Below are 18235 nucleotides of genomic sequence, written 5' to 3'. Positions count from 1 at the left end.
CGAGAGAAAGAGAACGATGATAAAGCTGACCACCGATAATTCGTGCAAATGATTACTTTTACAAATATTGAAGAATTATCTACCATATATATTTATAGTTTTATATGAATATTGACAAGCTTTATAAAAGGTTTATTCATTGAAAGATACATGAGAATTTTCTCACATATCTGTGAGATATATTAGTGGAAATCCAAATAGTTTTACTATACTGAATCTTTGATACATGATAATATATTACATATAATGTATGTGTATTGCAAATGATGTATCTGCATTCCTTAGTGACATATTTACAGCCGTCCTTGAAATATCAACCATAGATACATGCAGTTTCTATTTGAGAGATAGAAATGCTGTGATATTATGCAGTACAGGATATGATATATTGCCACTTATAAGTATGGCCAATTGAATATAATATATAATAGAATTTTAAAATATAAAAAAGATGAATTATTTTGTTATGAAATTAATAAATTAATAATTAAAATTTATTATAAAATTTACTAGCAATACTTAAATATTATTTAATTATTAAATATATATTTTATCAATATATATCAGTCAATTTTATATTTATTCATATCGTTAATAGAATTAATATGAACTTTATCAGTTCAAAAGAATCTTTTTTCACATGAAAGAAGATAAAAAAAAAATTTAAATTACAAAAAAATTTTTTTTCATTATTGCATGTTTTCAAATTAATTTTATATACTATACAAGTATATAATCACATTACTCACAAAGATTAAAATTATTGTCTTCGCTATATATATATACTTTCGAAATTAAATCAAAGAATATATAGATGTATATAAGAATATATATTATATTTGATAATAAATATATTGTTAGCTTTAACCTATTCTTAGAGCTATGATATATAGTAATAAAATTAATTTATTACAATGTTTGCTGTTAATAAAATTCTATTTTAAAACGATTAAGAACAAAATTCATATATTAATTAAGATTTATATTTATTACTGAATGCAGATTCTAAAGTTCTGTTCGTTCAAAAGTTTTAAAGATTCTAAGATGTGAAGTTCTAATGTTAAAAAAGTAGTAAATAAGGTTTAAAAAGTTCTGATTTTGAAAGAATTATATCAAAACGTTCGTATTGTCTAAAATCTTCTTCATATATATCTCGCGAGATCGCAGATACAAGCAGCACATCGTGGATCAGCTTTCTGATTGAGCGACCCTTCTAAAGCTAAAGAAAATTCCTAGAATTAAACTGAAAGACTACACCATCCACAATTTATTATTCCCAAGAAACGGATCTGCGAGTGTTTGTAATAATTTTTCTCAAATAAAATGATGCTGATTATCGTTGAAATTGGTATAGCTGGAAAATATTTCAAATCCCAAAAGACACTCCACTGAAGTGGTTTTAACAAATATACAATTTCAAGGATCTTCCAAATTTTTTTCTTCAAAATGGTATTGTTTTCGCAATTATCTGTGTACCATCTATTCAATATCTTGACATTTATATATATTTGATATTTTCGTATACATTGTAAAATAGATTAATAGATAGTAAACAAAATAATATTAGAAATAAAGAGAAAAATTAATAGAAATATTATTGTCACTATTCTAAACAATTATATATTACCTTTGCCTTTAAAATAGTAAAAATAATTTTTAATACAACAATTTTAATACCGAATAAAATAAATATAGATTATATCAACTAAATGAAATCACTTGTTTGCTTTATTTATTGTTATATAAAAAACATTTTCTCTTATATATTATAATAAATAATAAACCTCACATTATAATAGATTTTTAAAGTGATTCCTATTTGCATCAATGCAATTGAAATCATTCAACTTCGTTATGACTTGATTATTTTATATCCAGCTTGTTCACACAGATATAAAATTTAGATATATAATACATAAAATATTGTATATAAAAAAAAGAAATATGAGAACATATAAAACAAAGAATCTTTACTGTAATCAGTCAATGTATATATAGACTTGGATAATTAAATAATTTTAATGTAGCATTATTTCGAATATTCATTTGTTATAATATATAATTATTTATTCTTTTATTAATTCATAGTATGTATATTCTTAGTATAGTATAGTATATTAAGTAGTTTTTTATAGAAGTCAACGAATTTGACTAAAAATCCTCTTTATATTATTAGCGATAGAAAAGGATATAATATGCAATTCAAGAATATAAATATGAGTTTAAAATTTCTGAACATTTTCTATCTAATCTAAAAAAATTATATTTTTACATTGTAAATATTATATTTTTACATTGTAAATCTCTCTGCGTCGTATAAAAAGTTTTTCTATATTCTTTTCTATATTCTATATTCTTAGAAATAATGAAAATAAGATATATAAAATGAAAGACATTGTTCTATATGTCTAAATTTCCATATATACTCGTAAATGAAGATAAATAGAAACGATACGTAATGAATCAGACATTTCTAAGACAAGAAAAGGAAGGATATGAGAAGACATTTCATTGATTCAAATGTTTTCACCGACAGAGAAAAAGCATTATTAAAATCGTGATTTTATACTAAATGTTTACGAAAAAAGTATGGAACTCAAACGTTATCGATTTGCAGATCCGAACATCTCGATTTTCTTTCATCCCATTCTTATCATTCCTCATTCGTTTTGCTTTCTTTTTCCCTTTTTTATCATTCGATCATTGTAAAGATCTTCAGAATTGTTATTCGATTTTCCGAATTTAACGCTGATTCTATGTTTCAAACGGTATCTATGAGTTATCTCCGAGAGAAAGATTTCAAAATTATTACGAAATTTGACAACGGAGTTCTTACTCGGAGAACAGAATTATGGGATGCTAGAGTGGAAGCAATAAAATCAGAGGAATTTCGATTCGCGTACTCGTGTCTGATTAAGATCGTTCTAACTGTTAAGCTTTAAATTTTCGTTAAAGATCAGGAGATTTATCGTTTCTTTGCAAGAGGAAAACTTTATTTTGCAATAGTAAGGTTACTTTTCTTTAATTTATGTAACTGTATAAAAGATTTTTTTATATTTTTAAGAAAATATTAAATATAATATAATTAGAAACTATATAAAAGATTACTTTATTTTCGATTTAAAAGATTCAAAGGATTGAAGAAAAATATACAGTTTATATTTCTCAGTTGCTAAAATATACTGTTTTTTCTTTTATTCGATATATGAAAATATTTTCATATGATATTTTTTTTCTTTTTATTTTTCATTTGAAAACAAAAGGTGAAAAATTTTAATGTAATTTTAAATTTTTTGTATATATAAAAATTAAGAATAATAATATGAATAATGATTAATTTTATCATTATTATTAAATCATTTTTGTAGTTTAAAAAATTTAATTAATATTTTTAAGTTTTAAATAAATAAAATAAAGATATTGAATACATTGTTAATGTAAGACTATGATATCTTAATTTAATCTTTTTTTTTTGAATTTCGCATGTTTCCTAATATGAAATCCTATACTTAATATGAAATAAAAAAAGGAAAATATATAGATTTTTAATTTTATAATAATTTTAATTAATTTAATTTTATCTTTAAACGAAGTCTCATATTGGTATTTTAAAACTTTGTATTAATTTTATCAGCTATTAAATTTTTCATATTTTTAAAAATATCTATGAAAATAACTTTTTTTTTAAATATGTATAAACATATAAGGACATATATATAAATATATACATAACATATATATATAAATTTCTTTCTTTTTCACTTTTTATTATTTGATATAAATGAAATATATATACATAAACATATATATAAATTTCTTTCTTTTTCACTTTTTATTATTTGATATAAATGAAATATGGATAATTATTCATTTTTCAAACACATTAATAAAAAAACAAAAAAAAACGAATATTTTGTACAACATTTTTTTTAACAGACAAGTCTTTTCAGCATTTACAATTGAAAAAAAATCCAAATTGTTTTCGATACAAGAATTTTCAACTGAAACGAGAAAATCGATAGTTTTTTCTTTGTAAACCATTTTACTCGTAAAAGCACACATCAGTGTCACAGTTGCTGGAATATCTCTGAATTTTCTACATTTTTCTGAACGCTGAAAAAAGAAATTTATAGCGTATTCCATAAGCCTACGAAGAGTTCCACGATAATGAGCATCTTTATGCCAGCATTTTGCTTCTCCTCATTTGCATTTCTCAATTTTGTTTTTTATGTAGCAATAAGTTTTAATATAAAAAAATCATAAATATAATTATATTCACATATAACTAACGTGAACACTACTTTTTTTTCCTAATACTGATAATGTAAAATGAAAAAATTTATAAAATTAATCTTTTTATATATCAATTCAATTTGAATATAAAATATAATATTAAAAGATTATACATAGCATATAAAGAATTTGATATTATTGTATATTAAAGATATTAAAAAATATTAAAGTATTCCAGAAAAAAAACGGCAGTTTATCAAAAAAAGTTTCTTTAAAATGAATATATATATCAAAATACGATATATAGAAACAACAAAAAAGATAGAAATTTCTATCAAGATGATATTTTAATATAATAATTCTGTAAGATAATTAAGATCAAAAAAATGATTCTAAAAATTAAAAATGATAATAGGTATGCAAAAATGTTGAATTTATATAAATTTAAATTATTTCTATTTAAAAAGTGAGTCTCAACGTCATTTTTGCATCTTGTCAAATTTCGTATGTTTTTATCTCTAGAATTTATTACCACTTTTATTTAAATTCTATAGTTATTATAGATAAGTAATAATATTATAAATGAAATATTGATTAATTGTACTAAACAATGTATTTTATTTTAATCGATTATATATTTATAAGAACGATTGTTTTAAATATTTAAGTTTAATTATAAATATAAGTATATATATAAGTATATAAGTAAATATAAATATAAAAGTTTAATTATAAACTTAAATATTTAAGTTTAATTATATATTTTAAATCTTAAAAATATTATTTTTTATTTGTTTTATACATTTTATGAATGAATTTATCTAATACATTTAGAACTATATAATATTTTAAATAATTGAATATTAAATTACAAAAAAATTAATTTGAGATATAATAAATTGAATTCATAGAAAATAATTGATAATATTTGCCATTTAATTTAATTATAATCTAAAATAATGTTAATTTAAAATAAAATTTTTCTAATGTTACAATAAATAATAATTGTCGATCTAAAAATATAAAATCGATATAAAAAAATAAAATTTTTTAACAAATTTATTATATATAAATTTATTATATATAAATTTATTATTCACAAAATTATAATTATATACTTTCCTCCATATAAATAATGATTTAAAAAAAAATTTTAAGAAAGTTCTGCATAAATAATGATTTCTATTTTTACTTTTAAGAAATAACAGAGATATTCGAGAACGAGGTTATTTATCTCGTATATTACAAAAAATATGCAAGGAAGATCTACTCGTGTCGGATAAAATTCTAACGATCCTCGGTAAATATCTTTTTATACTGTGACGATCTTTCTAAAATCATAATAAATTATATTTATTGCAAAAAAGGTAATTTTTTACTCGAAGAAATTATTTTTAAAATCATTTTTTATTATAAAATATTTATATTATTATTTTATATTAATTTATATAGTCATTCACATAGAATATTAAATTTCCCATTTCTATAAGCATTACATAGAATAGATAGAATTTATTATTATAAATAAAATTATAATTTGATAAATATATATTTATATATAAGAAAGTAGATTTTATATTATGAAAAGTATAAAATGATTTTTATAAAATCAATAGAAATTGATAATATTAAAGATTCCTATTTTTTAAAAAAGTTTTAATTAACAATATATTTATATTTAATAAATATTTAATAATAAATATATATTTATTAAATATAATAAATATAAAATATAAATATAAAATATAAATATAAAAATATAAATACAAAAATAATAATATAAAAATGAATAATTTGAAATAAACTTTATATAAAATTCAATATAATATATTACATATTAAAGGTAACATATAAAAAAATTTATTAAAAATTTTAATTGAAAATTTCGTTTTATAATGATAATAATTCTATCATAACATATATATAATAAGTATTTATATATTTCTAATTAATATTAAATGCATTAATAAAACTTATATTCTTATTGTAGTTTGCAGTTATATCTATGCTATAATAAGTGGACATTATCTTATATTAAAATAATTATTCTTTATCTAAGGAAATTTGTAATACTTGACTAAATTTTAATAAAATTTTAACTTTTTAAAATTTGTTACATTGTAATTATATTACATAAATTTGATATCTATAAATATTATTTATATATATGTTAAATTTGATAAATATTACACAAATGGAGTGTTTGAATTAATGGTATTATTTGAAAGATTACCTATAATTGTAGAATTGTATAATTGTTTGTATTATAAGTTTGCAATGAACGAATGATGACTTATTCTAATTATTTGACTGATTGATGACTGTAATGTTGATTTGATTCTAATTGTATTCTGATCTATCTATGATGAATTCTATTTGATTTAGAATGCTTATATATTACTTGGAATACTGATCACGAATGATTTTTCCTTCAATCATTATTTTTCGTGAAAATGTAAAGTTGCATTGAAGGGCAGTATCAAAAGATGGGTCTTTGCGGGTTCGCGCCGCAATGCGTAAGAATCAAGACCTTTATGATCGCTTATATGGATATCCTCACGTAAGAGATTAGATGCACAAATGAAGTGACCATCTCTATATCTCGATTGATACTAAAAAAATGTTAGGGAATCCGTTCTATATAAATTGCTAAACTATTGAAAATGCTGGAGCCATTAAAAATAAAATTCAAACTGTCTAGTTGCTTTACAAGTCAATTTGATTGTTCTTATCAATTCAAATTATTCCAAATTAAATAAAAAAAATAAAAATAATAAAATTTATTTAAATATAGAAATAATATAAATGCACTTTTGGACAATTTACAAAAATTGTAAATTGTAATTATTTTTAATTTCTAGGATAAACTTTGATTAAAAATAGATAAGATAAAACATAAAATAAATATAATAGAATGTGGTATATAAAAATATTAACTTATAATTAGGAAAAATTAAGTGAGAAACAATTTTTTCTATAACATAAACACTATTATTTATAAATTAGTTTGTGACACATAATAATAAATTCTAAAAATGCCATGACATATGAAACTATTCTAGCAAATAATCAGCAATTTTAATTTTCATAATTTTAATCTAAATACATATTATGTTTAATAAAATTAATAAATTTAATAATTTAATTTAACTCATAGTTTACTAAAATATTTTAGTAATTAATTCTTTAATTTCAAACCACGAATTTGACTAATAAAAAAAAAATATAATAATGAATAACTAAATGTGAATTACGCTTATCATACGAAAAAATAATAGATAAAAATATTAACTATTGTACAATTATTAATTATTGTATTTGTTTATTGTTTACAAAAATATGAAATAATAACTTTAGATGAGTTGAAAAATGAATTCTAGATATCAAAATGATAGAAAATTTCATGTACATATATATTTAATACATGTATATTTGATACAATATATGTATATTTGTTAATGAATTATATATAACTATTTCAAGTTTGCATTAAATAGAATGAGACAAATAGAGAGAGATAGACAATAGAATGAAAATCATTTATTTTAGTCGAGTGCGCGGCAATATCTTATTACAGTGTCGAATTTGTATGTAGCAATGAAAAGAAAATGAACTCATATCTTTTTAAATATATATTTAATTATTTCAAAATTTTAATATAATATAATATACAGATTATAATTTAATAAAAAATTTTATTATAATATAATATACAGATATTGTATACTTGTTAACAACTTATTAATAAATTATGTTATATAATTATATTATATAATACTTGTTAATAATTTATTAACAAGAACTTATCTCGAAGCAAGTTATAGCAAATTTTAGGATTTTTGATAGAATATTATATAATTCATAAGTTATATAATATTTTTATTTTATTTATCAAAATCCATTAAAACAAATTAAAAAATACTAACATAAGATTTTAAATTAAAAAGATTGGATTGTTTTTCTACATACAAACTTATTTTTTTTTAATCATATTCACATATATGAAAAAGTCATTAATGATATTCAAATAAATTTGAATTATAAATATTAATTTGAATATATGCTATATTTGGCAAACTTTTGTCTCTATTTCATTTGTATTCAATATTTCTTATTGTGAAAATTTTTTTCTTATTGTTATAAAATTATTAAAATATAAAAATAATAAAATATAAAAAATATAATATTAAAAAAATATAATATATAAAATATTTATACAAAAAATATAAAAATTCAACTAATAGAAATTTAATATTCATATTTATATTGTATCATGTATTATATTTTATTCATTAAAAATTCATATAGCATTCTTCTTTTCCATATTGTTATTATATACTAAGCATAGTTTTATTTATTAATTTTTTCGAATAAATCATTTATTTTGATAAACAATTATCATTTATTATCATATAATTTAATTTTATATGATGATTATTCAATTAAAATTTTATTTTAAATATATATTCAAATAATATTATTTTATCAAATTTTGAATTCAATTTCATGATATGACTAACAAAATGTTACTGAAATAGAGTTGTTAATAATCGTTAATCCAGACTATTAAAAAAAAATTGTAGAAAAAAACTCAATAATAATTTCAGCGAAAACAATGTTGCTTTATTCTTATTTCTGTATTGATTACGAATATCGAAAATATAAGAAAAAAAAAATTAGTGGTTTCGTAATAGATTTGAAATATAGGATATATAAAAAATAATTATGATTTTATATCTCTAAATCGAGGATTGGAGATTTATTAAAAATTTTTACTGTACAAAAATGATCTCGATAGATTTTCAAAGTCAAAATATTTTTTATTGTGTTATATAGCATTCATTGTAAAAACAAAAATTTTGTGAATTATTTTCTTTAATATATCTATGTTTTTATTGAGGTATTGTAATGTGACAATATGCGATTGACAAACCAATTATATTACACATTAGCTTGCGAAATATGTGGAAATTCAATAAGGAAAACAATTACGCTCAAAGAAAATATCAATTCAATGCATTTTCCATTAGCTAAATCAACAATTTATTGATCGAAAATATTGTGCTATCCTAATGCTGAACAGAAATAATTGAGATTTAATATAGAATTGATTTATTTAAATAAACTGTAATAATTTTTACAATGGCATATATATTTAACAGAAAATGATTTATTTAAATGAACTGTATTACTTATACAATGATGTACATGTATAATAGATGACTATAATGTTTCAATCAATATATTAGATTATAATGGATTAAAAATAGATTTACTATATATAAATCAATTCGATATTATAAATCTCAATGATTCTTCAAACATTAAAAACAAAATGTCTTAAATTTTTTTCATCAATTTTTTTAATTCTAGAAATAACACATATTTTAAAAAGCATTCCAATTTGTGTAATTCATCAGCAGAAATCTTGTCAAACTATATCATTTAACTGAATACATATACAATTTTTTCCTATTTATCGAATTATTATTGAAAACAATAGTTTGCTCCTCTTTCACTGTGAAGTTGATCTCTAAACATTAATTTTTGATTAATAAATTATTGATTTAGCTAGAAAAATTGAATTAATATTTTCTTAATATAATTGTTTTCCTTATTGAATTTATACATATTTTGCAAGCTAATGTGTAATATAATTGGTCAATCATATATTATTCATATCGTATATATCATATATTAACTACATTGCAATAAAAATAAAAATATTGAAAAATAAAAATATATTCAATAAAAATATTGAAGAAAATAATTTATGAAATTTTTGATTTTCTAAAAAAAACGGTTCATTTGCGATCTATAACTTATTTCTTTAAGATTTTTGTTTTTTGCGATGAGTATAATATGATATAATAAAAAAAATCTTGAAAATTTATGTAAATGCAATAAAATTTTTTTATAAATTATCATTCAGATATAAAATCATGCTATGATAGCTACACTTATTCTTTTATACATATGTATTTTTATGTTCCATATATTTAAATATAGATAGAATAATTATAATATATAATATATATTATATATTATAATATATAATATGAAAAAATATGAATATAATATTGAATATGTATGAATATGTATTTTTTATGGATATGTAGTAATATATGATATTGATTATTATTATATAATGTGTATTATTAATATAATATTCAATTTCTATATTTATTATTTTTTATTATAATATTAATAATCTGATATCATAATAAAAAACATTTAATGATTATTTTATTTAATGAATTAGATAAAGATAAAGATTTATCATTGATTTACATTCATAATCTGTGAAATTCAAATTAATTCAAATGATTCTTCTACATATGAAAATAATTAAAGAATTAACATAATAAAAAAAACAAGCCTATAGAAAAATACATTTAACTTTTACAATTCATAATAGATATATTATTGGAGTATGTTTTAATTCAATTGGATGGATTTCAAGTAAGCAGGTCAAGTATCAATGATTTACTTATTTTAAATTATTTCAATTTACTTATTTATTTACTTATTTATTACTATTCAAATAACTTATTTAAATAGATTTCAATTTTGTAAAAATAATAAAATTTTTCTTTTTTTAAAATAATATAAGTACACTGTATAGTTATTGTTTACTTCTTCGCTAGAATTGTCTATCTTTATCCTTAATATTCTTGGATATTATATTTGGCCTTCTGATATCATATTCTACATTTCTCTTAAATATTCAAAATCATGAATAGAGAGATTTTATTCACAAATAAAACATAATTATTTTCAATTATAAAATCATGTAAAAGATTGCATCTCATTATTTCAGTAATTCTTATTGCTCTTTTCTATTAATAGAATTAATATGTTTGTCCATGTTGATAAATAGCATTAGAAACAAAAATGTATGCCAAAAAAAGACGTTTCTCTCTTTCTTAAAATCAAATCCGTATTTTTTCCGCGGTACTTCTTTCTAGTAGTACGATGATATTTATAACATATTAAATGTTATATTTCTCCAAAAAATTTTTTTGAAATTTAGAAATAGTCATTTGTATATTTCTATTGTATTTCTATTATCTATAGTGATATTAATATATTATTAATATATTGATTTTTGAGATGCTGTGCTATACAAGAGATAGTACTATATCGTACTATTGTATGTCTAACATTCTCACTTTATTGCCGTTTCATATTATCTAATACAACTAGTAGTAACAGTTTATAACTATTATTAAAACTGATATTGATATCGAGTTTAGCAATACCAACTATAAAATAATAAAAATTTTTGTTCAATATCGATACGTATCAAAGTTTTAGATACTTGATATCATTTTTCGATATCGATATCTTTTAAAATGATATCAAACTAATATTGTATCAAATTAAAGACTATATTCTGATATTCACAGTCTGACACAATATTAATTAGTATTCAAATATATTAAATATATCAAGTACTTAAAATTTTGAAACATTGATACGAATTAATATTTTAGTATCGAATATCGAATAGTATTTCAATTAGATAACTATTTATAACATGTTAAATAAGTCTTGGATATATATACGTATAAATTTTTTTTTCGTTTTGGTATTTAGAATATCAGATTTATATAAACATTCTATATATTAACTTGTGAAAAAAATAAAATATCCATATGAAATAATCTCAATTAAATCCTAGAATTTTACTGCGACAAGTATTTTATAATATCCTAGTTTATCTGCGGTATTCCGCATTGATCGTATGTCGATCTTGAATAGTGTCCAACTTTTTTCAATAATTTTTGCCATGTTATCAGGTAGGAATCAATTCCAGTTTGAAATCAGTAAGCGTAATAAGCGAAATAAAATAAAAAGTATTATCAGCATTTTTTTTTTATTATACGTTATATTGAAATTTTGATTCCAAAATGATTTAAATATAAATTTAATAAATTATAAATATAAATTTCAATTGTGTTAATAAAATAATAGAGTTAATAAGATTTTTTTAAAAGTTAAAATTCATAGACAAGATTTTCATGATAAGAGATTTTCACCAACCAATAACGGATTTATTATGTTTTAAAATTAAATTAAATTGTTATTCTATAAAATTTATACAAACATATTGTATAAAATTATTGTATAAAAAATTATATATCATAAAAAATTATTTTTTTTACAATTTTAAAACTGGAAAGATTAAAAATAAAATAAAAATAAAATATCAAATCATATATAATAACCCATAATTAGATTCTTTAAATCTAATTATTGAAATTTTTTGAAAATGAAAATCTTCATTCTTAAAAATTTTCGAATTTTTAAAATTTTAATAATTCTCAATCACGATTAACATTTTTAAAATTTTGAAAAGAAAACAAAATCATAACAATTTTAACCAATTAAACAATTTTTAACCAAAAACAAACAAATTTTCATGACATTTTCCAGCTTCTCTTTATTCACTGACTCAAATCAAATTCTCCAGAGATTTGTATTGGCGATTCACCTATATAAATCCCACCTATAAACTCAACAACTCGGCAAAATCGCGATTGTTAAACAGTGTTGAAATGTGAAACGGGAATAGTTTATCAGTATTATTTTGCCTGCATCCACTTCCACGGATTCGCGCGGAAAGTTTGCCTACCTAATTTGCGGCGGAGGATCGCGAAATCGTCGCTCATTAAATCGTCGACAAATGTACGATTGCATGTGTCCAATAGAGATTCGGAATTCAACTCTTTTGTTTTCCAACACGCGCGATGTTCCAGGTGGTAGATTGGTAAAATTGCACGTTTTCGATGATTATTATGCTCGCGTGCATGATAATCGCCATTCTAGAGCGAGTTTCGATATCCTTTTACATTGAAAATAATGAAATTCAATAGTTACGATACATGAGAGAGTGATAAATTGATTGCCATCTTATTAATATTCATTTTTATGAAACATGAAATATTGGTAATAGCGACTATTTCACAGAATTATTATATAGTGAATTTGATGATTTGAACTTTATCAGAGATTTTTTTTAAACAGTTATTTTATCAAAATTAATTATGATTTATTTTGAAAGATTATTATACAATAATATAAATTTGACAAAATTTATTTTGATAAAAATTATCAATATCCAAATCGATAGATAGTAATATTTTGCAATTATGTAGGAACTATTATATTTATAACAAAAATTCTTATAGAAAAATATTATCTATTAATATTATCATTTATCATTATTAAATCATAACAAATACGTTAAATAATATAATATCCAGGTTATAAAATAAAAAATAAGAAGTGGAAAAAATATTACAATCGTTGTTGCACAATACAATTTTTTAAAATTAATAAAAGATTAAAATTAATAAATATTAATATATATAAATATAATATATATAAATAAATAAATATTAATTTTAATCACAAAATTTTTTATTAAAAATTATTTTGTTCACTATATATGTACCTATATATGTACCTATTGCGTATTTATATTATATCTATTGCTATATATATATATATATACTGCTATATGGATGTATATATTCCAAACGTTATTTTTCATCATATATTTAGAATTTTTGTCAATATTCATTATATATTTTAAGATATTTAGTGTGTTTCTCCACTAATTATTAAGGTTTCGATATATAATATCGTATGTTAATAATGTTGATTATGATTCAATAGCATTATATATCTGGACTAAAATATATCTTATATATATATATATTTTAAATGATGAATGCAATTGCACATATATATAATATGTATTTTATGGCATATATGAATATACGAATATTCTATGTATATATATATATATAATATATATTGATATATGAATATAACTTATATTCAAATATATGAGAATTTCCATATATATTTAAATACTCAAATATATGAGGAATAAATGTTCTAATTTTGATAATAATTGATATATTATGAATATATTATGATATATTATGATATATTATGAATATATTATTTGACAATAATTGAAATATTATGAATATAATATGAATATATATATAAAATCAACCACATAATAAAATTTCTTTTTATTTTATATATTAATCTTCATATAAAAATAAAAATTATTTTTAAATTTTATTAAGAATCTTATTTCTTAATCGGTTCAATCAACTTAAAACTTAATATTGAATCGTATTGAATTTTTTTTTATTCAAATTGATACAGTTTTCATTTTATTATCCGCTATCTCAATCAAGAATCAAATGCTTATCTGGGTAAGAAACTTTTATGATTTATTTAACTTAAGCGACATTTCATTTAAAAGAAACAACTGTGAGTCAAATAAAGGATCGATGTTAAATTTTTTTCAGTACTTTATTTTATTCGACATATTTAAACTACTATGTGTTATGTTTTCTTTCCAAGAATTGGTACGGATATCAAAAATCCAAATGCTAAAATTGACGAAAATTCAAATGCTAAAAGATGACTTGAGAAAAATTCTTCTATACTACATAATTTGATACTTCTTTTTACGAATTTTTAAATTTCATAGATCACATAGTAATTTCAAGATTGTATATTTAAAACTATAATCAATTAATTAACAATTAATTTTTTTTCTCATAGTATAAAAAACTCTTATTATAGAGAATTCTAATTATTAAAAGAGAAAAACAAGTATATAAAACATTTTATCGTTGTGAAAATAGCATCATATTTAAACTTTATCGAATAGAATGATGCATACATAAGCATACATTGGTATTAATTTCTGATTAAGAGATACGACGGCGAATTGACCATGATTTAATCAACAGCCCTTGAAAAGATCATAAATAGAAGAAGAACGAGATTCATCAGTTAAAATTAATGTTGCTACTCACCGTGGTCGAGGCGCTCGAACTTCGATGTTGCTTTACGGGCGGACTACCATGTCCTGGCTGCACATCGGAATTTAATTGACGGTTCACAGTTACTGGCTGATGCTGTTGCACTGTCGGCTCTATGTCGAAGTAACAGTGTGCTTCCAAATGGCTTTGTGCTCTTCTTTCTTCCAGAACTATCCTACGCGCCGCGCAGAATATTTTGTAGTATACCTGAAACAGAAAATGTATGAATCCATATTTTAATTAGCGAGACATTGACAAGGAATTATCACATTTTATTATGGAAACTTATGTCTTGAATTAAGCCTTTACACTCCAGATCTGTTTTGCTCGGTCGAACCAGCAACTCCAGACTCAGATTCGCGCGTTCGGTGCGTTCGGTGCATTCGATGGAATTTCTTACAGCTAATTTATAATGATTTCATATACAAATTAACGCATAAAACTTTTATATTTTAATATTTTATATCTTTATAATATATATAAAGATGTTATATATAAAAAACAAAATTTATTGAATATTAAAATTTATATTGTTGTTTTATGTGATATTTTATGAAGCAATTATCAAGATGCATCTTCTGGTTTGTCAGAGCAAATAAAGCAATAGTAATTTTCTTTCTAACTTTTTTATTGCATAATTATTTGTTTCGTACATTATTTCATTAATAAGTTCATCAGTAAAAAATAGTTTAAAAAAATCTAATGGTTCATTTATATTCAAAGATATTGCGGTCCTACAAATTTTTCACCGGATATAAATTGTATTCTTCGCGATATATTTTCCGATTCTATACATGTTATCCATTTGGAATTTTGTCTGGAATCTGTGTCTTCTGCGATATCTTCACTTGATTACTTTCACATTCACTATCTATTATTCTTATTTTTCGCCTTCTTATTTCATTTCTATATTCATAATTGCTTTTTCTATCGTTAATTTCTTTATGAATAGAACTTTGTCATTCAATAACGAAAAATCAAACTCATCTTCACTTCAACTAATTTCATTATTCCATGCTTACAAATCTCAAAAACTTTGAAAATAATATTTCTATTGTTACGACTGTCAAACTCAGATTAATGCCGAAGATATCGTTCGACTCACGATCACGGTCTAATTTGAGATAAAAAACCTAGCCATTTAACAATATATTATTCTATTATTCACCTCATAAGATTATACGTAAAGAGGAAAATATTTATGAAGCGATATTCTAAAAAAATCAAACATAAATAAATATTGTCGCCGTTCAAGTTGCCGCATCAATTCCAGTGGTGCCGGAGAGTCACCGCTGAAATTACAGCATTAACTCAAGTAATAATCGAGAGTTACCGTTGAAGCGCAAAGAGTTAAAAAAAATCTGATCATTTTTTACATTTTTGCTTTTTGAATTTTAATAAAATTAAAAAATTTTTATTAAATTATTTTTTTAAAAAATGTTCTTGTTTTCATTATATGTTTTTATATCTTGATAAACTGAGAGGATTCAGAATAATTCAAACTATTTTTATAATACTTTCAAAAAGAAAAAGAAGACATAACACTTTTGTTCCGTTAACCAATATAGTATTTCGAATTAATTATCTATGTCATACAATGAAATATTGAGTAAGAATATAACTTCAATTGTATTATTTAATAATATGAAAAATAATTGCATTTTTCAGATATAATAAAATTCATATATTAGCGACATCATGATATTTAAAAATTTTCGCTAATTTAAACTTTTTTTAATTTAGGGATTTTCTTATGACAAAATTGAGTTAAAATAAAAATTCAATCTATATTTGTATGGAAATAAATATTCCAATTAGTCATCTTTTCTCTCACAATTAATTATTAATTCATCAATTATTGTTTCAAATAAATTCGTTGCACAGACCACATCCTGTAATTTATCAATTGTTTTAAGTTATTTATCAACACATACTAGTAATTAATTACATAATTACAATTTTGATACATAATCTAAGATACATAATCTGAAATTTCGTATTTAAAATATAAGTATCATATTTAAAAAATAAGTTTAAAAATTCAAATGTATTTATTATTATTAATTTATGTCGATTTCGCAATTTAATATTTTATATATTTTAAATTATTATAATTTGCGAAATAATAAAATATAATAAATATAATATAATATATAATAAATTAATTGCATCATATCACTCATTTCTTTTATTTAATATCATTTTCTTTATTTAATATTTGTATGATTATTAAAAAATTATTAAAAAATCATACTGAAAAAATGAAAGATGAAAGTAAATTTTAGAAAATTATTTTATTTCTCCGATATCAGTTGACTTTATTATTGAATTATATTTTTTTAAATTAATGCAAAGATTTTTTTAATGAAAATTTAAATTTCTTTTAGAAATTTTCCAATTCGTCCCAAAATTGAAAACAAATATTTCTTATTTTTGTGTTTTTGTTTACAAGGATGAAATTTTGGAATTATTTATATTTAAGTTAAATGGATACTAATTGCGAATCGATAATAAAAATTAGTCAAATTTTGATTATTATTCTTTTATTATCAAATGAGATTAAAGATGTGCATATCTTTAATGGTAGCTATTGATTCAAATCACATAGCTATCAAAAATTTGAATTCTAATTAAAGAATTATCAGTATTAAAGTCTAAACTGAATGACTTTGAATATTGCTCAAATGGGATGCCTGAACTGATATTATTTGATGAGTCACCTATTATTAGATCGTTTGTATTATAAGTTTTGAGTGAACAAATGATGGCTTATTGTAATTATTTGCGGATGATTGATGATTATAATGATTCTAACTATATTCTGAATATACTGAGAATTATATCGTTACTGAATTTTATTCCTTCGTTCTTTGTATTCTATTCTATTCTATTCTGATCTAAAAAACTGTCGCAAGCCTTGATTTTTCCTTCAATTATTATTTTCTGTGAAAACGCAAATTAAGAGGGGATTAGAGGAATTAATAATCGCATTAAAGGACGGTTTCGAAAAATGAGCCCTCGCGAGGTCGCATCATAACGCATGGGGGTCAAGATCCTTGCATTCGTTTCCACAGTAATCTGTTACAAGACATTAGGTACATAAGTATGAAGTGAAGTGGCCATTGCTGCTATATCTCTGTTTA

General features: G+C 20.9%; 1 protein-coding gene across 1 annotated transcript in view; it reads right to left on the bottom strand.

Annotated features, from left to right (window-relative positions):
* Positions 1 to 18235, bottom strand: part of LOC122715440 (5-hydroxytryptamine receptor 1) — a 271034-nt gene that overhangs the window by 220001 nt on the left and 32798 nt on the right. The window contains exon 4 of the mRNA XM_043937635.1: positions 15087 to 15299. Within this exon, the coding sequence (XP_043793570.1) occupies positions 15087 to 15299 (213 nt within the window). The remainder of the gene's footprint in view (positions 1 to 15086; positions 15300 to 18235) is intronic.

Source organism: Apis laboriosa, unplaced genomic scaffold, assembly GCF_014066325.1.
Source record: "Apis laboriosa isolate Shangri-la unplaced genomic scaffold, ASM1406632v1 scaffold35_cov144, whole genome shotgun sequence".
Classification (NCBI taxonomy): Eukaryota; Metazoa; Arthropoda; class Insecta; order Hymenoptera; family Apidae; genus Apis; species Apis laboriosa.
This window is presented reverse-complemented; position numbering and strand designations above follow the sequence as displayed.